Source organism: Hemitrygon akajei, chromosome 6 (genome assembly GCF_048418815.1).
Source record: "Hemitrygon akajei chromosome 6, sHemAka1.3, whole genome shotgun sequence".
Lineage (NCBI taxonomy): Eukaryota > Metazoa > Chordata > Chondrichthyes > Myliobatiformes > Dasyatidae > Hemitrygon > Hemitrygon akajei.
The window spans coordinates 180,841,061-180,866,281 of record NC_133129.1 but is presented as its reverse complement, the minus strand read 5'-3'; the positions used below and the strand labels follow the sequence as shown (position 1 = coordinate 180,866,281).

General features: G+C 43.0%; 1 protein-coding gene across 5 annotated transcripts in view; it reads left to right on the top strand.

The window, feature by feature from the left end:
• The window catches only part of mapk8ip1b (mitogen-activated protein kinase 8 interacting protein 1b), a 163,366-nt gene extending 160,428 nt beyond the window's left edge, over positions 1 to 2,938 (top strand). For all 5 annotated transcript variants that reach the window (XM_073049862.1, XM_073049861.1, XM_073049865.1 and 2 more), the window contains exon 12: positions 2,385 to 2,938. In XM_073049862.1, coding sequence (XP_072905963.1) covers positions 2,385 to 2,457 — 73 coding nt within the window. In that variant the 3' untranslated portion in view covers positions 2,458 to 2,938. The remainder of the gene's footprint in view (positions 1 to 2,384) is intronic.
• The last annotated feature ends 22,283 nt before the right edge of the window (positions 2,939 to 25,221 follow it).

Genomic DNA, 25,221 nt, shown 5'->3' with positions numbered 1-25,221 from the left:
ATGAGCTTGGTCATTCACACCCTTTGGAGTCCATCAAGCTTGACAGTGATATCAGTCTTCACTCCAAATCCAACCCCAGCCTTATGTCAGTCTTCCACTCCAAAAGAAAGTGTTTCATGAAGTTCCCCTGTCCTACAAGCTAGGTCTCACTCAGGGCTGCAATATCAATGTTATATCTCTCCCTATTGAAGTAGTTCTCCTCAGAGGTCTGTGAGCATTGACCCTATCCAACAGTGTGTGCATAATCCATGCACCAAGTGTGGGAGGAATAGTCTTTAGTTTTTTCTTTGATGTATTTCAAATGCTGTGATAGGGTCCCTGTCAGCGGTGGTAAACTGGCCAGGGAAGGACAGAGCAGGCAATGTTTAGGGCTCTTTCCTCATACCATGGAGGTGAGCAGTACATCCGTGTAAAGGGCTGCTCAGTCACTCAGCCACTGCTGCTCCATGTCAGTGGATAATCAGCCCATAGCCTGAGCCACCGTTGTGCAAGTTTGCTGCTACAACTGTCAGCATACCCACATCTGCAGCTTCATTGCCAGCCTGTTGCCACAGGACTTGAGTTAGTTTGGGTTGGGAAGGTTGGATGACAAGAGTGACGTGCACAAAGAGTGAGGAAAAGTTGCACAGCATTGACCTCATTCACTCATCTGAGACCATCTGTATCCAATGGCAAGACAGGGTCAAGACAGCTGAAGATGAAGTCAGATGTAGTGGATGGCTATGACGTCCTTGGTGCCTCATCATGCTCTAAGTGCTCCACAGCGCTTTGCTGGGTCCACCTCCCTGCCCATTCATCCAAGCTAGTGGTTAACTCCGCACAGTCTGCCAGGTCCAGTCTTCGCCAACTTGGGTTGGCAAGCCCCAAATCACTGAGGGTGTAGTTCCCATCGGTAACGCTCACCTGGTTTAGCCCACTCGCCAAAGCTGTTTACCAGGGTTGGGCAGCTATCGCTAGCAAACAGCTGCTTGGAGCCTCAGGTGAGAGCTGAGTGCCAGTGGGGTGAATGGTGGGCGAGCTACTTCCAAGGGAGCTCGATGTGCCCACCCCATCAGAGGTATTACCCCTTGCTGACACCCCATGCACCCCAGCAGCAAGGACTCTTCATCTCACGTTCTCAATATTTATTGTAAATTTTTTCACTATTATTTATTTCTTTTTTTATTTGCACATTATGTTGTCTTTTGCACACTTGTTGAACACCCAAATTGGTATGGTCTTTCATTGATTCTGTTGTGGTTATTAAGAATCATAATAGCATGAACCAGTGTGGATAACTTCACTCTTTCCAAATCTGAACTGATTCCGTAACCTATGGACTCACTTTCAAGGATTCTACAACTCATGTTTGTTTGTTTGTTTATTATTTTACTTTTTTGTATCTGTACAATTTGTTTACTTTTGCATTGGTTGTTCATTTTTGCTGTGTGTTATTTCTCATTGATTCTATTGTGTTTCGTTTTACTTACTGTAAATGCCTGCAAGAAAATGATTCTCAGCATTGTATATGGTGACACATATGTACTTTGATAATAAATTTACTTTGAAGTTTGAGCCTTATAACCCCAGTCTACAAATCTTTCCATCTTATCCTACAAGGTTCTTGATTTAAGTTGGTGAACAGGGTTGGATCTTGGCAATGCAACACATAAAATGCTGCCGGAACTCAGCAGGTCAGTCAGCATCTGTGGAAATGAATAAACGGTTGATGTTTCCAGCTGAGACCCTTCATCAGGACTGGAAAGGAAGGCACCAGAACAAGAAGGTGGGTGGAGGAGAAGGAGTACAAGCTGGCAGGAAATAGGTGACTCCAGGTGAGAGGGAGGGTTGGTGGAGGAGAGGGGATGAAGTAAGAAGCTGGGAGCTGATAGTTTGGATAGGTAAAGGGCTGAAGAAGATGGAATCTGATAGGATAGGACATTGGACCATTAGAGAAAGGGATGTGGAGGAGGGGCACTAGAGGGAGGTGATAGGCATGTAAGTAAAGAGAAGCAGTGAGAGGTTAGCCGGAATTGGGAATTGACAAAAAGAGGAGGAGGAGAAGAAATTATGAGGAGTCAGAGAAATCAATGTTCATGCCATCAGGTTGGAACATGAGGTGTTTCTCCTCCACCCTGAGAGTGGCCTCATCATGGCAGTAGAGGAGGCCATGAACCAACATGTCAGAATGGGAAGTCAAATTATCCTCCTGTTCTGTCAGCATAGTCTCCCAGAAGAAATTTCTCAGCCTGAAACGTCAACTGTTTATACTCCTCCATAGACACTGCCTGGCCTGCTGAGTTCCTCCAGTGTTTTGTGTGTTGCTCTGGATTACCATCATCTGCAGAATGTCTGGTGTTTTTGATCCTGAGAGTAAAAGCTTTGTGTTTCTGTTTGATTTGTAGGAGGGCCTTCCAGCTGTTCTACAAGGAATACATCGAGTACACGTGTCCAACAGAAGACATCTATCTGGAGTAGATGCCTCTGGAGGTCTCCAAATGCTCTGGTCTCATCACATCTCATTCTCAAGCCAAGTGTGATGCATGGACAGACTGAGCCAATGGCTCAATATCAGGATCCAGAAGTGTGCACCATCTCAGCTGAAACCATTTTACCTATTGTTACTTTTAGCCATGCCTCACGAATCAACAGAATACACCGTCATGAGTTTGTGACTCTTATCCCGCTCCTCTGCAAATCCCAATCCATCCATCTAGTGCCCCATTGGTTCATGGCCAAACTGTTCCTGCTTGCTTCATAACCCTTGTGATGCGTACGATACGCAGTGGGCCGGTGTTTAGGTCTGGCTGGGAGAAGATGACGCCAAAGCGACGAGGAGTTACAAGATCCATTGTAACGATAACGTTATGCTTTGTTCATTGATAGTATTCTGTGTAAAGTTCTTAAAATTTGTTCATGAAGTGTGTAACATGGTTTATTTAAAGGTTTGATGACAGCATATTCCTCTCCATTCTGGTTCTTTGAAGTCATCACACATATGAGGCTTTATAAGGTGTTGGTCAGACCATATTTGGGACCCATGTCTAAGAATGTTGATGGCATGGTAGTGAGCAGGTTAGCATAATGCTTTACAATGCCAGTCATCGGGGTTCAATTCCCACCACTCTCTGTAAAAGGTTAGTCCCCGTGACTGTGTGGGTTTCCTCCGGGTGCTCCGGTTTCCTTCCACATCCCAAAGACATACAGGTTGTGGGCAAGCTGTGTTAGTGCCGGACACTTGTGAGCTGCCTCCAGCACATTCTCTGACTGTGTTGGTTGTTGACACCAACGGCACATTTCACTGTAAGTTTAGAAGTACGTGTGGCAATAAAGTTGATCTTTCTTCAGAGCAAATTTGCTGGTATTAGAAAAGGTCCAGAGAACGTTCGTGAGAATGATCTCAGGAATGAAAGGGTTAATATGTCAGGAGTGTTTGACGGCTCTGTGCTTTTACTCACTGGAGATTTGAAGATAGCTTCTTGATTAGTCAGGCTTCAAAGATTACGGAGAAAAGGCAGGGGAATGGGGCTCAGAGGGATAATAAATCAGCCTTGATGGAACGGTGGAGCAGACTCAATGGGTCCTATGTCTGATGGTCTTATTTCTTAAACAAGGAGGAATGGATGCAGCTGAAGATCACAGGATACCAGGGGTGGCAACCATGGTGGAACAGACTCGATGGGCCAAATGGCCTAATTCTGCTCTGATATCTTATGGTCCAACGATCTTATACTCAGCTGCCCAATGTTGTATGTCATTGGGATATGGTAAGTCTTACAGCATAAACTCGGGCGCTGATTATGCAACGGGTCAGCAGATTATGTTCATCGGTTAGGCTTCCGAAACATTGTGTTCAGTTCTGCACCTCATTACAAGAAGGATGTGGAAGCTTTAGAGAGGGTGCAGAGGAGATTTACCGGGATGTTGCCTGGATTAGAGAACATGTCTTATGAGGTAGGGCTTCTCTCTTTGGAGCACAGGAGGATGAGAGGTGCTTTAATAGAGGTGTACAAGATGACAAGAGGCACAGATAGAGTATGCAGCCAGAGACTTTTTTTCCAGGGTGAAAATGAGAGCATAACTTTTAAGGAAAGTATAAGGGGGTAGTTAGTTTTTTTTTAGACAAAGTGGTGGGTGCATGTAATGTGCTGCCAGGGGTAGTGGTAGATACAGATATATTCCTGTGCTCTACTGTTCTATGTTCCATGTACTACTACGGGCACTTATGAGGCTCTTAGATAGACACCTGGATGCTGTGTGGGAGGGAAGGGGTTCCCAATCTTTTTTATTCCATGGGCCAATACCATTAAGCAAATGGTCCGTGGACCACAGATTGGGAACCACGGGTTAAATTGATTTTAAAATAGGTTAAAGAATCAGTGCAGCATTGTGGGCCGAAGGGCCTGTACTATACCATAGGGATCTATGTTTCTTGATATTCCCATTTCCTGATTGGTTTCCTCTGCAATTATTAGAGCGGATGGTATGTAACTCAGATATTTATAACATGGGATTCTCTGATCTATTTTGTTCACTTGCAGGATGCAGTCATTGGCGAAGTGAGGCTAATGGCTGTTGTAATGTAAAACATCGTGCAAACTGACCCTTCCACCCAACTCGTTTGTTTTTTTTCCAGACCTGCCGAAGGGTCTCGGCCTGAAACATCGACAGTCCTCTTTTCCATAGATGCTGCCTGGCCTGCTGAGTTCCTCCAGCATTTTGTTTGTGTTGCCTGGATTTCCAGCATCTGCAGATTGTCTCTTGTTTGTCATTTGTACCAAGCAGGTTCCCCACCTTAGCTGGTCACATTTGCCCAAATTTGGTCTCTAACCCCCAGCTCTTTCCTATGTATGTACAGTACAGTACCTGCTCAAGTGTTAATGCACCTACCTCAAATACTTCCTCTGTTCCATATATGCACCACCCTCTGATGACATTGCCCCTCTGAAACCTTTCCCCCTCTGAACTTAAACCTATTCCCTTTAGTATTTGGTTCCCATTCCTGGGTAAATTGTCTGCATTCACCATATCAATGGTTCCCATAGCTTGGTAAACTGTCTGGAAGTACAGGGAAGACATGCGGTAGTGAAGGACTCCTCTCTGTTAGGTTTCACGGTTTTACTGTCGGCCCTTTTAAGGGTCTGATTGATTTCCTTCACCTTGTAGCCATTCTGTAGGATGTTGTGCGTGATCATCTTATTTCCTCGTGACTCTCCAGGTCCGAAATCAAAGTTGAAAGAACTGCTCCGAGTTGGGAGGCATGATGATGGCTGTTATTCTTGAGGTATAAGTCCACGTGAGTGAATTTCGCCGTGTCCAAGGCTACCGTCTGGTTTCCATCATGTTAGAATGTCCATGAACGGGAGGCAACAATTCTTCTCCATCTCCATTGTAAATTGAATGTTTGGATGTATACTGTTCAGATGGTCATGGAACTGTTGGAGTGCCTGAAGTCCATGAGGTCACACTACAAAGGTGTCAATCAAGAAGAAGCATTTGGGTCATAAGGGCGATGAACTCAGACCCATCTCGTCAAAGATCTCCATGTAGAAATTAGCAATAGCTGGCAACAAGTGTGATCCCATGGCCACTCCGTCCATTTGTTCGTAGTAGTTCCCCTTACAGAGAAAGTACGTTGATGTAAGGGTGTGTTCAAAAAGGTCAATGGTACCCTCATCGAACCTCGACCGCAGGAGGACCAAGTTGTTCTTAATGGGAACTCTCATGGATAGGGACACAACTTCCAAACTGACCATTATGTCCTCTGGGGACAACTGGGTGTTGGTTATCATTTTAATGAAATCAGTTGAATTTGTGATATGCTTAGTGAGGTAGTAAGTCAGAGAATCTATCCTACTAATGATAGGCCTGGGCGGGGGGGGGGGGAATCTCCCCTTGTGTTTCTTAGGGAGCCGTAAAGTCTTGGTGGTACTGATGCCTGAGGCAGAAGTGTCTTTTATATTTCTGCTGGCAGTCTGGAAAAACCAGGAAACTTTACAAGGAGGAACTATTGCATGTCTTCCCTATATTTCCATGGTTTCTGGAAGGATTGCCAGAATCCTGAAGAAGTACTGGATTAATACCATCCACAAACCCATAAGAAAGCTCTAATCACGGTTCATGTGGGTCAAAGATGACCTGGGACTCAGCACGGCCGGCGTTTATAGGATTCCCTGTGAATACGAAGCAGTGTATATCGGCCAGACGCAACGCACAGTAGAAACCTGCTTCAAGGAGCACAGGAGGTGTATCATTTGGGTTACCTGGAGAAATCGGCAGTGGCAGAACACTGCATTCACAATGGCCATAGGATTGTCTTTGACAGTACAAAACAATCTAAGTGAAGGAAGCCACTGAAAAAATATTAAAGCAAAAGAATTTTAACAAAGACGAAGGTCTCGCTCTAAGAACTGGAATTTGATTGCAAACAATGTAGGATAGCAGAAATGTGATTGGATGAGGACTAACCAATCAGGAGGGATGGATGACAGGGACATAAATACCACCTAACCAGGCGTCATCCCTGATGAAGATGGTAGAGTTTGTCATCAAAATGTCGGTTAAAATCTATACCTGTACCCAGCTGGAAGCTCAAGAAGAGTTTATTCATCATGTACACTGGGAAACCACTAGATCCTTTTTTTTTACAAATTAATCTGAATTTAAATCTAAATCAGTAAGGTGACTGACTTCATGGTGAACCCAATTAAAGAAGAAGATTAGCTTTTTTTTTGTCACGTGTACATCGAAAGATGCAATGAAATGCATTGTTTGTGTCAAATCAAATGAGCAAGGATTGTGCCAGGCAGCCTGCAGGCGTTCAAAGTAAATTTTATTATCAAAGTACATATATTTCACTGAGATTCATTTTTCTGTGGGCATAGTCAGCAAATCTATTGAATAGTAACTAAAACAGGAACAATGAAGGATCAACCAGACTGCAGAAGATAACAAACTGTGTAAATGCAAATATAAATAACAAGAACATAAAATGAGATAAAGAGTCCTTAAAGTGAGATCATTGGTTGTAGGAAAATCTCAATGATGGGGCAAGTGAGTGTAGTTATCCCCTTTTGGTCAAGGGGTTGATGGTTCTGGGGTAGTAACTGTTCTTGAACCTGACAGTGCGAGTCCTGAGGCTCTTGTACCTTCTACCAGATGTCAGCATCAAGAAGAGAGCATGTCCTAGTGGTGGAGGTCTCTGATGATGAATGTTGCTTTCCTGCAACAGTGTTTCATGTACATGTGCTCAATGGTTGGGTGGGTTTTACCCATGATGTATTGGGCCGAATCCACTACCTTTTGTAGGGATAGACATTGGTGTTCCCATACTAGGCTGTGAGGCAGCCAGTCAATATACTCTCCATTATACATCTATAGAAGTTTGTCAAATGCTCAGATGTCATGGCAAATCTCCATGTTTCCGACATCAACACTGAACACCCACAACTCTCTTCCCTAAACCTTACATCTCTGGAATGTGGGAGGAAACCAGAGCACCCAGAGGAAACCCATGTGATTAAGGGGAGTAAGTATAAACTCCTTACAGACAGAGGTAGGAATTGAACCCCGATCGGTGTTTGCTGGTGTTGTAATAGTGTTATGCTAATTGTGCCACCCCAGATATTAGAGGTTGTGTAGTTAGCTGAGGTGAGAAAGTGCAGTACATTTTGTAGATGACTGACTCTGTGGAGAAGGCAGCAAATACTGAAAGGAGCAAATAGATCTAATGGGCTGCTTTAGTGTTGAGCATTTTTGCCATTGTTGGGACGTCCCTCAGCCAGGCAAGGGTAGAGTGTTCAGTCAAGCGCTGGCTTGGGTTCAGTTGGGGATGGAGGGGAGGATTTAAGGTGTGAGGAGGTGAGTTGCTCCCTGTAGCATACGTGCTCTCTGATCAGGTCCCAGAGCTGTTACACAGTTGTGGCTGCTCTAATATTTCTGGTCATTTGTGGCCCCCATGCTCCAGGCTATTAATGACAGAGAACCTAGTCAATGGTGATGCCATTGAAAGGTAGCTGGCTGGATACTAGTGGGAGAAGGCTATTAGAGTCATAGAGCACTACAGCACAGAAACAGGTCTTTCAGTCCATCTAGTCCGTGCCAAGCTGTGACTCTGCCTAATCCCATCAACCGCACCTAGACCATAGCTCTCCATACCCCTCCCAACCACATACCTATCCAAGCTTCTCTTAACTGCAGCCGTCAAACCTGCATCCAGCATTTCCTCTGGCAGCTCGTGCCACACTCTCACCACCATCTGGAGTGCCCACTCAGATTCCCCTTAAACATTTCACCTTTCACCCTCAACCCAGGACCTCTAGTTTTAGTCTCACCCAATCCCAGCAGAAAAAGCCTGCTTGCATTTACCTGATCTATACTCCTCATAATTTTATATAGTTCGGTGGTGCTTATCAGCCCATGTCTGGGCATTGCTTTGGTCTTGCTGGATCCAGACAAGGACATCTTCATTGTCTGAAAAGCTACAAATAGAATCAAATATCGAGATTTAAAATTCCCTGGGTTCAAGTCTTTTTTTTCTCTTGCAGAAGCTGAAGATTTCTGCCGCAGTATCATAATCTTATCCCTGCAAATGTTTTGGTTTTAATCACATGGTGATTGCTTTTTTAAAAAAAATTATTTAGAGATACAGCCCAGAAACAGCCCACCAGCCCGATCACACCACGCCACCCAGTTACGCCTATATGACTAAATAATGACTGATGACTAACACAAAGTCTTTGGACTGTGAGAGTAAACCCACGCAAGAGGAGAACATACAAACTCCTTACTGCAGTGAGAATTGAAGCTGGATCACCAGCGCAACAATAACGTTATGTTAACCACTACGCTACCATACCACACTAATTTTATTTTTCATTGCGAGCAATAAACTCCTGAGCAGTAATTGACCTATCCATGTGCTTATCTCTTACCTATTCACTGCCTGTCACTCCATCTCTGCCAGTTCTTGACCCACTCAGATGTAGAAGGATTCTTCATTGCAGTTTCCGCTAACAGTTTTGTTTGACCTGGCAGGGTTGTTAGCCCTGAGCTGAATCTCTAAACCTGGAGGACCAGCGGACTACTCATAGTCTGGCTTCTACCCTTTGTCCTGTTTGGCATGGGTGACCCTACCAAGAGCTGATGCACAAGGTCCTGACTCCAGCCAACATAGCCCTCTGAGTCACTGAGGCACACAAGCCTCCAAACCATGACAAAGTTGTATTCGTCTTGGAGGAATACTTATCTCTGCATGTTTGGAAGTGGTTAATACCACGTGTACTGAGATACAGCAAAAAGCTTGTCTTGTACACAGTATATACACATCTATTCATTACACAGTGCAAGGTAAATCGGTAACAGAAAGAAGAATCATAAACACAGGAGATTCTACAGATGCTGGAACTCCGGAACAATACACACACAATGCTGGACGGACTCAGTAGATCGGGCATCAAATAAAGAGGGGAGTAATCATTTCTGATGAAGGGTCTTGACCTGAAATGTTAACTGTTTATTCATTTTCTTAGATGCCACCTGACCTGCTGAGCTCCTCCACGTTTTGTGTGTGCTGCACGGAATGCAGAATGAAGCTTAGCAGCTAAAGGGAGAGTGCGGTGCAGGTAAACAATAAGGTGCAAGATCAATACGAGGTATTGTGAGGTCAGGAGTCCATCTTGTCATACTAAGGAACCATGTAGTTATCTATTAAAGTATATTTGATTTTATAGCAGATTAGTTTGCACTCAGACCATGGAATTGATTGTGTCAGCAGGTGGTTACATCCAGCAGCTGATAATATTTTATCAGCACTCATTAATATTCTCCCATACACTCTGACCCTCTCTTGACTTCTCAGCTGCACTTCTGAGCCACCAACCACGTGGACCCAGTTGGTTTAACATCCCCGACTGGCTGTTTTCTGCTGTCACAGGACATCAGTATCCACCCATCCTACTGCCATTGGCCCAAGCTCCATGAACCACAGCCAATCAGAGAGCAGGTGAATTCATTATTTTCCCTGTTTTGGATTAACTTGCTGATATGTCACCTTCTCCTGTTCTACCTCCACCCATATTTTTTTATTGAGAAAAACCACAATTTTTGATGGTCTAGTTTATTTATTGCTTGTTTGTGGGCTTCACTTCAGTGTTTGTAAAGGTGTTGGAATTCTTTATTGAGAATGAGGTTTCAGGGAATTTGGAGACAAATAGGCCGATTAAGCATGGTTTCCTTAAGAGGAAACCTTTCCTGAGAAATCTGTTGGAATTCTATAAGGAATAGACAAAGGGCAGTCAGTGGATGTTGTTTACTTGGATTTTCAGAAGGCCTGTGACAAGGTGCTGCACATGAGGTTGCTTAACAAGAGAGCTCTTGATATTACAGGAAAGATACTAGTAAAGGTGTCAAGGGAGGAGAATGAGGTTGAGAGGGATAATAAATCAGCCATGGTGGAATGTCAGAGCAGACTCGATGGGCTGAATGGCCTAATTCTGCTCCTATGCCTTATGGTCTTCACTGCAAGTGGACGTTTATTGTCCAGCCTATGAATATACTTCAACTGAGCAGCTTACTGGTCATTTCAGGGGGCATTTAAAAATATATCATGTGGTGGTACCTCCAAGAGGGTCACGACTTTGTTGTGGTTTGGAGGCGTGCATGCTTCCGGACAGCTATGTTGGCTGGAGTCAGGGCTTTATGCTTTGGTTCTAGATAAGGTCACCCATGCCAATCAGGTCAAAGGGTCAAAGCCGGACTAAGAGTGGTCCAGCAATCCTTCAGGTTTGGGGGCTCATCTCAGGGATAACAACCCTGACCGGTAGAACACCACTGCTATGGATACGGCAGCGAAGAATCCTCCTACATCTGAGTGTGACGGTATTCCTGAGTCTCCATCCGGGATTTGCATGACTGACAGTAGTGAAAACTGAGTGGAAGCTACGGACATGATGAAGGAAGCCCTGAACATCACCAGGGATGGAGGACATTCATTGCTGCCTTAAATGCCAGCGGCATAACAGGCAGTTTACATAGTGGTAGTGTAATCAATTGAGTTGAGTATGATGTTCTCCTAAGGCATTGTTGATTGGTATGTCCTAAGGTGACCATTGAGACTGAACTCACAATCTTGCCCCCTTTGCCACTTGCTGATCACCATGGAATGTGATCCAGGATATTAAGGTGGATACCCCTAATGGTATGACTTTGTTTAGCGTGGGGAGGCTGATGCATGGTCTGTGACAGATCAGGGTCAGGGTCCCGTGGCACGGAATGCAAGACGACCAGGGACTCTTCTCTGCTGCAGCCTTCCTCCACTTTCACTGTTGCTGCGACTTGTCATCATCTTCCGCCAGCCCCACCGTTGAGGTCTTGGTTGGATCGCTTTTTGTCTGGAGCCTCCCTCTTGACCTTACTGCCATGGGTGACCCTAGCAGGAGGTAAGGTCCAGACAACATCGCTCCCGGCATCTCAGGGCTCACAAACCTCTCCACTATGATGAGGTGTTGAATCTCAGAAAAGGTACATCACATAGAACATGGAACAGAGCACAATACAGGCCGTTTGGACCACAATGTTGTGCTGACATTTTAACCTTCAATCTAAACCACACAGCTCTCCATTTTTCTATCATCCATGAGCCTATCTCAGAGACTCTTAAATGTCCTGAATGTATCTTCTGCCACTGTGCACCCACCACTCTCTGTGTGGGGAGAAAAACTTACATCTGACATCCCCGCCCCGTACTTTCCTCCAATCACCTTAAAGTTTAACCCTCTTGTGTTAGCCATTTCTGCCCTGGATAAAGGTGTTTGCAGTCCACTCTATGCCTCTTACCCACCTCTGTCAAGTCACCTCTCACATGGAGATGGTGTCTCATATCGGTCAAACACATCAAAGAAGGTAGGTTGGAGACACGAGATCGTGGACGCTGGAATCTGGAGAAACAGATTCCAGATTCCTGGAGGAACTCAGCAGAATGAGCAGCATCTGTGGAGGGTAAATGGATCAAGAGCCTTTATCAGGACTGTAAAAGATACTAGTGAACTGGTTAGCTTTTGAAACATACCAACTCAATCATCACCATTACTAATGTCAGCAATGAATTCATTTGAATAAAATTTAGATTCTCCAGCTGCCACTGGGGGAGGAATCGAATTCGTGTTTGTGGATTGTCACTCCCAGCTTCTGGTTTCTACTCCACTAGCAAAGCTCATCGGCTGCTGTGTTCTCACTCAAAAAGCTGCAGAAAGTTGTAAGCTCAGCCAGCTCCTTCGTGGGCACGAGCCTCCCCAGCGACGAGGACATCTTCAAAAGGTGATGCATCTATCATTAGGGACCCCCATCACCCAGAACGTGCCCCCTTCTCCATCGAGGAGGTGGTACAAGAGCCTCAAGACACACACTCACCATTTCAGGAGCAGCTGGCTCAAGTTCAAGTTTAATTGTCATTCAACCATACATGATTACAGCCAAGCGAAACAGCATGACTCTGGGACCAAGCTGCAAAACACAATACCAACAGTCACACACAGCACAAGGCACGTATAGCACATATAAGATGGCAGTAAAATACAGTCATGCAAAAAAAATTATCCAAGTCACTGATGCCATCCATTAATGCTGCAGCAGTCTACAGTCAAACACAAGACTTTGGTCTTCTGCCAAGAGACCACCAGGGGGCAGCACCGACTCCGATGCCTCTCCCCTAAACTGGTGACACAAGGCCTATTCCTCGCAGTGACTGAGCCCACACAGCTCCCCTGCCATCTTCACACACAACGCACACACAGTATCTATAAGACAGTAGTAAAACATAGTCAAACATAAAAGAACACACTCAAAGTCCCTGAGCCAATGAATGCCAAGGCAGTCTGCAGCTGAATGCCACACAGCTCTGATGCCCCCCCCACCCCCCCACGTAGTCCCAGACAGGCGTCACAGCAGCTTGAGGCCTAGTCCTCACTACGACTGAAACCCTGCAACTCCTCAGCTGTCGGAACTTGACATTCTCCAATAAACCAAGTAACCAGACTTGCAGCATCCCACATTATCAACGTCCAGCAGTGCCCCCTCTACCATTCGATTTCTGAATAGACAATGAACACATAAACACTACCTTAAGTATGCCCTGCAGCCCACCTGATCCAAGTCAAACTATGATTCTGCCTAATCCCATCGACCTGGACCCGAACCAGAGCCCTCCATACCTCTCCCATCCATGTATCTATCCATCTTCTATCTTCTCTTAAATGTTCAAATCAAATTATCATCTATCAGTTCTGCTGGCAGCTTGTTCCACACTCTTACCATCCTCTGAGAGAAGTTGTTCTCCCTTATGTTTCCCTTAAACATTTTCCCCTTCACCCTTAACCTATGACCGCTAGTTCTAGTCTCACCTAAACAATGGAAAAAGCCGCCTTGCGTTTGGCCTATCTCTACCCCTCATAATTTTGTATATCTCTCATCATCCTCTTATGTTCCAGGGAACAAAGTCCTAAACTATTTCACCTTTCCCTGTAACTTAGGTTCTCAAGTCCTGGCATGCAGTGTAGTGGTTAGCATGACGCTCTATGGTACCAGTAACCCCGGTTCAATTCCTGCCACTGCCTTTAAGGAGTTTGTGCATTCTCCACATGACCATGTGGGTTTCCTCTGGGAAACACAAAAATACTATAAATTGCAATAAGAAATATGTATATAAAATTAAATGTTGTACAAGAAGAGAGCAAAAATGATGAGGTAGTGTTCATAGGTTCATTGTCCATTCGAAAATGTGTTGGCACAGTGGAATTCACTGTTCCTAAAACATTGAGTGTTAGTCTTCTGTACCTCCTCCCTGATGGTGGTAGTGAGGAGAGGGCATGTCCTGGGTGATAGAGATCCTTAAAGATGGATGCTGCCTTCTTGAGGCACTGTCTTTCGCAGATGGTTTTGACGGTGGGGAGGTTAGTGCTCATGATGGAGCTGGTTGTGTTTGAAACCCTCTGCAGCATTTTCTGACCCTTTGCAGTGGCTCCTCCATACCATTCCCTCTCCCCCCTCCCTCTCTCCCCTCACATCAAGAAATTCAGCAATGATCAACTCTTCTGCCTTATTTCCAAAGACTCATTTAACTCAAAGAATGTGCAAAACACACAGTTAAAAGCCAAACTGATAATAACTTTATTGTAATGTTTCAACACAAATTAAGGTTAAGTCAATCCTCAAGTTATTCTAACATACAATTTGTGGTTTTTGATCTTAAACAACACAATTTAAGACAGAACTTCGTTTTGAGTTACAGCTGCAATTCAGCGTAATGCCTTGGAGTTGCTCCTTTCAATATACAAAGGAGGACTGTGATTGCACTCTTCCTCTCTGATCTCTAGTTTGATAAACAAACAGGAATACACGCATTGAAAATTAATTAAGAGCTTGACACAATACCATCAATGAATGGTTAATACTGTCCTTCCAACCTGGGTCCATGGACCCCTCACTTAATGGTAGGGGTCCATGGCATAAAAAAGGCCGAGAACCCCTGGATTAATAGGTAATTCAGTAATCAGTTATCGGCGAAATAAAAGACATACATGTTGACCTGCTAGCATGCACCAAAGCATTTAACAGCTTCTCTTACTCAGGAGAAACCATGGGGTCTCACTCCATTCATTCACTGAGTTTCCAAACCAAAATAGAATTACTGAAAGTGTCACAGACTCTTGAGCAACTAGATAGGATTGCTAAGCAAGGTCCTTTTAGGCAAGGTATTGTTCACAGAGCAACTTAATTCTGCACGAGTAAAAATGTTGGGGAAATGGGAATTGTCCTGAGTATCTCAAAGTTCACATTTATTACCAAATACAACCTTGAGATTCACCTCCTTGCACACACTCACAAAGAAACACAATAGAATTCACTAAAACACACTCACAGCAGAACTCCCACATATCCAATTTGCAAAAGAAGACAAATCTTGCAAATAGTAAAAAAAAAAGGTGTCACCATCTTGTTGATATCCTCCCTAGAACTGTAGATATTGTCAAACCTAGACTTCCCTCCCCACACTGACCTGGGAGTGGATAGGGGACTCGGTTCAAGTTTGCAGCTTGCTGAGGACCTACACAGGGAAAAGCAGAGAAAGGGTAATCTTCTGGATTCCTGATCTTGGTTAATATGGAGGAATCGATGCAGAAATGGATGAATGTGAGGATTAGTGTAGCTCTTAGCCACAGTCACATCCTCCCAATAGTCTCTTTAATAACATTCTCATATGTGTTGCATGGCTCGCTAAGAGAGACATCAGTGTATACTCTGCACGTTGTAAATCTCACTGGAAATCAATACACTCAGAAAGCGATAATAAAAATAATTTAAAATGGTCTTTGTTTTGAGTTAAACAAATAAAACACTTTATATAACATGGTTTCACATCTACACAGTTCCCAAATTTCATGTTTCCTTCACAGCTAGAAACTAAAGTATAAACATTTTGATGCAAGTAGTTATCCAAACTAATTATAATAGTCCTCGATGTCTGGGTCATCCCTCTTGCTTCGTCCTGCTTTCTGCAAGAACGACGACTGTGCCTTCTTAATTTGCTTGCTCAGCCGGGGAATGATTGGTTTGATTCCATACTCTGAAAGGTTAAGCAAAAAAAATTGTTAGCAAATTGTTTAATAATGTTGAGCTTGCTTTCTAGCTGACAAATCTTTATTCAGGACTTATCTGAATAAAGAAAGATTCCTGCTAGAATAGCAGAAATTCAGGACAGATTTTAGCATGGATAAAGCAGTAGCTGATTGGCTGGAGCCAAAGAGTGGGAATAAAGGAAGCCTTTTCTGGTTGACTGCCAATGCCTAGTGGTGTTCCACAGCGGCTGTGTTGGGACCAATTCTTTTTACATTATATGTCAATGATTTAGATGATGGAATTGATGACTTTGGTGCAAAGTTTGCAGATGATATGAAAATAGGTGGAGGGGCAGGTAGTTTTGAAGAAGTAGGGAAGTTACAGAAGAACAGAGGTTTGGAGAATAGGCAAAGGAGGGGCAGATGAAATACAGTGTCGGGAAGTGTATGGTCATGCAATTTGGTGGAAGAAATGAAAGGGTTGACTATTTTCTAAATGGAGAGAAGGTACAAAAAACTGAAGTGCAAAGGGACTTGAAAGTCCTTGTGCAGGATTCTCTAAAGTTTATTTGCAGGTTGAGTCTGTGGTGAGGAAGGCAAATGTGATGTTAGCATTTATTTCAAGAGGACTGGAATACAAAAGCAAGGACGTAATGTTGAGACTATAAAGCACTGGTGAGGCCTCACTTGAGGTACTGTGAGCAGTTTTGGGCCCCTTATTTTAGAAAGGATGTACTGAAACTGGAGGAAGTTCAAAGAATGTTCACAAAAATGATTGAGGGTTAAATGGCTTGTCATATGAAGAACATTTGATGATTCTTGGCCTGTAGTCATTAGATTTAGAAGAATGAGGGGGTGACCTAATTGAAACCAACTAAATGGTGAAAGGCCTTTTGATAGAGCGGATGTTTCCTATGGTAGGAGTGTCGAAGACCAGAGAGAGCGGCGTCCTTTTAGAAGGGAGTTGAGGAGGAATTTCTATAGGCAGAGAGTGGTGAATAAGTGGAATCTGTGCCACAGACAGCTGCAGAGGCCAAGTCCTGGAAACTTTGCTGGTTTCCTTGGCTGCATAAGTCTAGGGAAGACACTCTCCAGCCCCGCCACACCTGTGAGATTGAGGCGCCTCTCCCACCCCAAACTCCGCTTTGTGTGGATGCTGTGTAATTTGCTGCCCTGTTACAAGTCAGTGCCAAGAAACAACAGACAGTACATTGCGTACGACTATAGGAATTATATTCATGAATCTTACTTAACTAAAGGGATAGTAAAGAAAAGAAAGAAAATCAAAAAGGGCCCATTCTAATTAAACAGCCAAATGTGCACAAGTTGCAGCTCATCTTGAACTTCTCTGTCACTCACGCGCTGGGCCCTCGGTCAGTGTGAAAGCACACACGACCTTCCGAACGTCGCTCGCAATCCATCTCGAACAAACGGGTCTCTCACCAGGTCATACACTACGACTGGTTCTCCCCAGCATCTTCTCTCTTCATCTCCTCTTGAACAAATCCGCAAGACCAACCTTAGTGTCCCTCACCAGAGAAACCTCCCCTTAATTCAACCATCCTAATTGGATGGCACACATTCTGCATCATCCTTCATCTTCAACAATAACCCAAACGGGCTGAAAGCTGAACAGACTGCTCTTAACAGAGCTGCTAAATGATATACCTATAGCATAACAGTAAAGATGTGAACCAGGGCATTACATTTCTGTGTATATTTAAGGCAGTGGTTGATAGATTCTTGATTGGTCAGGGCATGACGGGATATGCGGTGGGGAAGACAGGAGATTGGGGCTGAGAGGAAAAATGGATCAGCCATGATGAAATTGCAGAGCAGACTCGATTGGCCAAATGGACTAAATATGCTCTTATAACTTATGGACTTACAGACACGTGGATGACAGAAAAATGGAGGGTTTTGGGGGACGGAAGGGTTAAATTGATCTTAGAGTAGGTTAAAAGATTGGCACAACATTGTGGAATGAAGGGCCTGAACTATGTTGTCTGTTCTATGTTCTAAGTATTTATATAAATGACAAACATGAGCCCAGCACTAATCCCTGAGGCACAATACTGATCACAGGTCTCCATTGTGAAAAATATCAACCCCTGCCTCCTACAGACAAGACAATTATGTATTCAGTTAGCTAGGTCTTCCTGGATCCCATGATTAGTTGTGTCAAAGTTCAAAGTAAATTTTGTTATCATAGTACATATACGTCACCATATACTATCTTCAGATTAATTTTCTTGCAGGCATTCACAGAAAAAATAAAGAAATACAATAGGACTTATGTAAAAATATACATAAACAAAAACTGACAAATTGTGCAAAAATAAGACAAATTGTTCAAATAATAAAATCAATAATATTGAAAGCATGAATTGCCGAGTCCTTGAAAACGAGCCTGTGGAATCAGTTCAGTATTGAGGTGAGTGAAGTTATCCATGCTGGTTCAGGAGTCTGATGGTTGTAGGGTAATAACTGGTCCAGAACCTGCTGGTGTGAGACCTCAGGCTCCTGTACCTCCTTCCCGACGGTGGTAATGAAAATGTTAGTAACATCTGTGTGCACAATTGTCCACCATATTTTCTACGTTGCCACATTGACACTATTTCACTGGGTGCATTATCACAGTCCGAGGTTGTGAGAGGTGTCACATAAATACAGCTTTCAACATAAAGAGATTAACTTCACCATCTAAGTATCCAAAGGGGTCGCTTGCCAAGCCAATACTTGCTTCATCTTTACTGTCATCCTGCTTCATTCTGAAAGGGAAACAGGGAGAGAAAGGAACCTGTGACATTGATTAACAATCAAAGTACAATCGTTGGTCACTTTATTAGGTACAGGAAGTACCCAACTTGTATATGTTAGGACTGTGGGAGGAAACCCACATGTTCACAGGAAGGACATACAAACTTCTCACAGAGAATGCAAATATTGAACTCTGACACCCCAAGCTGTAACAGTGTTGTGCTAACCACTATGTTGTGCCTTCTCTCATAAGCAAGATAGTTTTTGACAACAGAATTGCTACTCACTGGATGTTTTCCGCACCTTTCCCTATAAACTCTAGCGACTGTTGTTAGTGAAAATCCCAGGAGATCAGTAGTTTCTGAGATACTCAAACCACTTGGTCTGGAACCAGCAACCATTCCGCAGTCAAAGTCACTTAGATCACATTTCTTCCCCATTCTGATCTTTGGTCTGAACAACAATTGATCCTCTTGACCATGCCTGTATGTTTTAAGCTGCTGCCACATGATTTGCTGATTGGATAGTTGCATTCACAAGCCAGTGTTCAGGTGTAACTAATAAAGTGGCCACTGAGTGAATAACAAAGAAGTCAGCCATTTTGCCAAGTAATCACACTTCCCTTCTCTGGGCCCATGACCTTGTAGGTTACAGCTCTTCAGTCCTTGTAGTATAGAACACTTTAGGGGTGGAACAGGAACAGATAGTGGTAGCATAATACTGTTACAACTAGGACAATAATAAGTTCAAATTTCAAAGTTGAAAGTAAATTTGTTGTCAAAGAACCATATACAACCCTAAGATTCATTTTCTTGTGGGCATACTTAATAAATCCATATTAGAATAATAATCATCATATTACCAATGAAGGACTGCACCAACTTGGTATATTTATAAGTATTGTATGTATACCGCAGAATATTGCCGTGGTTCACTGACACAATCTTGCCACTTTTAATAATAAAATCTGGGTTCAATTCCCACCGCTATCTCTAAGGAGTTTGTACATTCTCATTGTGATTACACGGGTTTCCTCCAAATGTTCCAGTTTCCTCAAACATTCCAAAGACGTATGGGTTACAGTTAGTGAGTTGTGGGGATTCTGTGTTGGTGCCAGAAGCACAGCGACACTTGTGGGCTGCCCAGCACAATCCTCAATTTGGTTTGACGCAGACGAAGTATTTCAATGTACATGAGACAAAGCTAATCTAATCTAAGAAATGTACATATCAGTACAGGTCCTATGGCCTAGGATATTGTGCCAACCTATATAAACCTCTATAAAACACCATCTATATAACCCTTCCCTCTACACAGCCCATAACCATACATTCTTCTTTCATCCATTTGCCTATCTTAGAGTCTCTTAAATGTCCCTATCAAAACCTCTACCACCACCCCTGGCAATGCATTACATGCACCTACCACTCTGTATAAAGCAGGGGTTCCCAACCTGGGGTACAAGAGGTTCATGGCATAAAAAAGGCTGGGAACCCCTGGTATAAGGAAACCTACCACTGACATCTCCTCTTATCTTTCCTTCATACCCTTTAACTGGATGCTTTCTGGTAAGTTAACAATAGAATTGATTGATATTGACCATTGCCAATAACCTACCCGTCAAGAGACAGCATGAGAGCCACGTCAAAAAGAACAGTAAAAAATAAAAGACTGTTGAAATAATGCCTCCTCAAGCAGTTGTACTTTTTGCCAATTTGAGTGTTCATTGTTCCACTAAACCAAGGAACTAAGTAGCAGGGTATTTAAATACAATATTTCACATGGATTCTTAATCATCAGCACTGGATCAACTTTCAAACGTTCAAGAGAATCATTTGAATGACTATTGTCAAAACATAATTACCAGTTTATGATGTCATCTTTTGTGATGTGAGAACATTCTTTACTTTCCTAAAAAAAACTGATCACTAAGGATGTTCTCTTTAACATTTAACAGTATGTACCTCCTGTGCCTAATAAAATGGCGACTGAGTGTATGTGTGTGGTCGTCTGCTGCTGCAGCCCATCCACTTCAAGTTTTGATGTGATGTCCACTCAGAGTAGCTCTTCTGTACACCGCTGTTGTAATGTGTGGTTATTTAAGTTACTGTGGCTTCCCTGTCAGCTTGAACCAGTCTGGTCATTCTTGTCTGACCTCTCTCATTAACAAGGCGATTTCACCTGCAGATCTGCTGCTCATTGGATTTTTTTGTTTTTGTTTTTCACACCATTCTCTGTAAACTTCAGAGACAGGTGTGCATGAAAATCCCAGAATGGCAGTTTCTGAGATACTCAAATCACCCTGTCTGGTCCCAATAATCGTTCCATAGTCACATTTCTTCCCCATTCTGTTTAGTCTGAACAACAACTAAACCTCTGCCTGCTTTTATACACTGAGTTGTTGCCACATAATTAGCTGATTAGATATTTGTATTAATGAGCAGGAGTACAGGTGTACTTAATAAATTAGCCACTGTGTGTATATAAGCTAATCTGATGCATTTATATTATGTTTTTAAAAAAAATTATGGTCTTTATGCGTATTGTGTTCTTTATGCTGCATCAGATCTGGAGTAACAATCGTTTTGTTCTCCTTTATACTTGTGAACTGATGAATGCCAATAAACAATCTTGAATCTTGAAAAGGCTGATGTGACTTTAGTTCGGACCTCAAAGTAAAATTTACAGAGTAAGAAAGTGGCGTCCCTGTAGGCAATCCACGGTTTTCATGTCAAAGAGCAGAGGCGGGGTGTGGAGGGGCTAAATTTTTTGATGGAGTAGACATTTGAGGTGATTTATGAAGACTGATCAACTGTAAAAATGTCAATTTGAGTTTATTCTTATGTGAACAAGTAATTTGCTGGCTGCAGCATCACAGATACATAGATTCAAGTTTGTTTACTGTCATTTCCAGTGCACAAGTGTAAAGAAGAACAAAATAATTATCACTCTGGATCATAAGGTAACTGACAGGAACTGATTAAGTAGTGGTGGTTGGGGTTGCGGAGGGGTTGGTTAGTGGGCAAAGGTGTTGATCAGCCTTACTACTTGGGGAAGTAACTGGTTTTGAGTCTGGTTTTGAAGCTGTTGCCCAGGTAGCAAGCACCCCTTCTCCACGCATAAGAACATAAGGAATAGGAGCAGGAGTAGGCTATCTGGCCCATTGAGCCTGTTCCACCATTCAATGAGATCATGGCATCTGATGAACCCGAAGGAAAGGCAGAAACCAATACAGTTTGGTCCCAGCAGCGTCACAGGAGTTGCCAGTCAGCATTGAACTCTATGTAGGACTGCCTGAGGGACTCCAGCTCCATATTTTCCCTCAGGATTTACTCCCGAAGCCTTCCCCAAGAGTGGGTATTGCTGTTAGGCAGTGGAGGTTTGAAATCTCCTAGGTGAGCTGCCAACCACAGCTAACGAGCTACATCTGCATGAAGTTACTAGTTTTAAGGTGCCAGTGACCCACCTTTGACTCTTCTCCTGTCAGTAGAAATGGTTCTTCGGGCTTAGTAGCTAAACCACATGTGAAGGCCAGGAACTGGACTTGGTTGTCAGAGGTATTTGAAGCTTATCCCCATGACCACCTCCAGCTGTAACAACCTTAAGGAACCTTTGCACTGTTCAGCTGTTTCATGACAAATTTCACAGTACGTGAGACAGTGATAATAAAACCTGATTCTGACAATTAGAAAATAGGCAATAAATTCTGGTCTTGCCAATGATTTCCAGATCCTGCATAAACAAATAAATAAAAAAATATGCAAATATACAAAAACAGATCAGATGAGCTGAATAGCTTTGTCCTAGACCATGCCCCTCCTCTCAGGGTGACATTTGGACCACCTCCCTTTTATAGGGCTATTAAGACAATACAGTATTGTGGGGGGGGGGGGGTTGGTGTTGGACTTAAGTTAATGTAATCCAAATACCATTCAGTTTAGTTGCTGGGTGATAGCAAGGAGACTATATTTAGCAGATAATTTATCTGAGCATTCGTCCTGGAGAGCAAACATTTCTGAGCGCAAATAATCAACATGGAAAAACACTCAATTAGCAAAATTTCTTCCTTCCATGGAAATCAAATAATGTCAGTACAGCAGCTATTCCAACTTCCGCACCCACAGTAAATTTATTAAGATGAAGCTTACAACTATATCTCCTTGATTGGCTTTATTTTTCTCACTGAAATATTTAATGAAATTCCTCCCTAAAACAATGCAATCAAAAACAAAATATTTCATCCAACATTTGTCCATTAAATTAGTTTGAAAACCATTGCATTTTCGGGGAATATTTCACACAATATGGCTGCAGGAGTATTTAAGTTACTGGATTTCTTTTAGTTAAAACATTCAATATAAACATCTTACAAGTTTCAGTTCCTGTTCAGACAAGATTAAAACAGCTTAATTTGGGATATTTACAGTCAAGAGCAATGGAATTGGTGATAAGAAAATGTATTATAAAGTACATTGCTCCATTTGTATCTGATGTTTATTGTCCCGCTAAGATCACCGCGAAACTCTGATTTTAAAATCCTGAACGCGAACCTTACAGAAAGATAGCTCTTTTCACACTCAGCCCTGATGTTCATTGTTCAACTGAGGAAACTGCCGTGAAACTCTGCTTTTGAAGTCTTGAAGCAGAGTTGACTTTTTTTTACGCTCTTTTTTACGCACTGCCTCTTGCTGATTGGTCGCTCCTGAACTCAGAGGAAAGTCCGTGAAACTCCTGCCTTTTAAATCTCGATAGCCCTCCTGATTAAAAGGTAGCTCTTTTTACACTAATCCCTGGTGTTTAATACCAGCTAAGAGAAGATCGCCGCGAAGCTCTGCATTAAAATCTTGAACCCGAACCCGACTGAGAGGTAGCTAGCTCTTTTTTACGCTCTGCCTCTTGATGAAGGAAGGCTCCTTAACTCAGAGAATTCAAGATTTTAAATCAGTGCTTCGTGGCGATCTCTTAGCTGGTAATAAACATCAGGGATTAGTTTTAAAAGAGCTACCTTTTAATCAGGAGGGCCATCGAGGCAATAATTTCGTGGCAGATTCTCTGAGTTGAGGAATGACCAATCAGCAAGAGGCAGTGCGTAAAAAAGAGCTAGCTTTCAGTCAGGTCCGCTTCAAGAGTTCAAAAACAGCTTCACGGCAGTTTCCTCAGTTGGACAATCAACTTCACGCGGTGTAAAAAGAGCTACATTCGCGGCAGTTTTCTCTCAGTTGAACAATAAACATCAGGGCTGAGTGTAAAGAGAGCTATCTCAGTCAGGTTCGCATTCAAGATTTTAAAATCAAAGCTTCGCGGCGATATTCTCTTAGCTGGTAATAAATATCAGGGATTGGCATAAAAAGAGCCACCTTTTAATCAGGTGGGCTATCGAGGCAATAATTTCGTGGCAGATTCTCTGAGTTGAGGAATGACCAATCAGCAAGATGGAGTGCGTAAAAAAGAGCTGTCAGATCTGCGTTTAAGATTTTACAAACAGCGCTTCGCGGCGATGTTCTCTCAGTTGGACAATAAACATCAGGGCTAAGTGTAAAAAGAGTTATCTTTCAGTCAGGTTCGCGTTCAATATTTTAAAAACAAAGCTGCGCTTTGGTCTGGACAATAAACATCCGGGTTAAATGTAAAGAGAGCTACCCATTTAATTTGGAGAGCGATCGAGATTTAGAAAACAACTTCGCGTCATTTTTCTCCCAGTTGGACAATAAACATCAGGGCTGAGTGTAAAAAGAGCTATCTTTCAGTCAGGGGGGCTATCGAGATTTAAAAGGCGGGAGTTTCACGGACTTTGCTCTGAGTTCAGGAGCGACCAATGAGCAAGAGGCAGTGCGTAAAAAAGAGCTAGCTTTCAGTCAGGTCCGCTTCAAGACTTCAAAAGCGGAGCTTCACGGCAGTTTCCTCAGTTGGGCAATCAACATCACGCTGTGTAAAAAGAGCTACCTTTTAATCAGGAGGGCAACCGAGATTTAGAAAGCAGAGTTTCGCGGCAGTTTTCCCTCAGTTGAACAATAAACATCCGGGGTGAATGTAAAAAGAGCTATCTTTCTGTCAGGTTTGCGTTCAAGATTTTGAAAACAGCTCGCGACAATCTTAGCTAGACGATAAACATCAGGGATGAGTGTAAAAAGAGCTACCTTTTACTTTGGAGAGCGATCGACATTTAGAAAACAACTTCGCCTCAGTTTTCTCTCAGTTAAACAATAAAGATCAGAGCTGAGTGTAAAGAGAGCTATCTTTCAGTCAGGTGCGCATTCAAAATTTTAAAATCAGCTTCGCGGCGATGTTCTCTTAGCAGGTAATAAAGATCAGGGATTAGCGTAAAAAGAGCCACCTTTTAATCAGGTGGGCTATCGAGGCAATAATTTCGTGGCAGATTCTCTGAGTTGAGGAATGACCAATCAGCAAGATGGAGTGCGTAAAAAAGAGCTGTCAGATCTGCGTTCAAGGTTTTACAAGCAGCGCTTCGACGCAATGTTCTCTCAGTTGGACAATAAACATCAGGGCTGAGTGTAAAAAGAGCTATCTTTCAGTCAGGAGGGCTATCGAGATTTAAAAGGCGGGAATTTCACGGACTTTCTATGAGTTCAGGAAGGACCAATCAGCAAGAGGCAGTGCGTAAAAAAGAGCTAGCTTTCAGTCAGGTCCGCTTCAAGGCTTCAAAAACAGAGTATCACGGCAGTTTCCTCAGTTGGGCAATCAACTTCACGCTGTGTAAAAAGAACTACATTCGCGGCAGTTTTCTCTCAGTTGAACAATAAACATCAGGGCTGAGTGTAAAAAGAGCTATCTTTCAGTCAGGTTCGCGTTCAAGATTTTGAAAACAGCTTCTTAGCAATTTTCTCTCAGGTGGACAATAAACAAAAGAGAT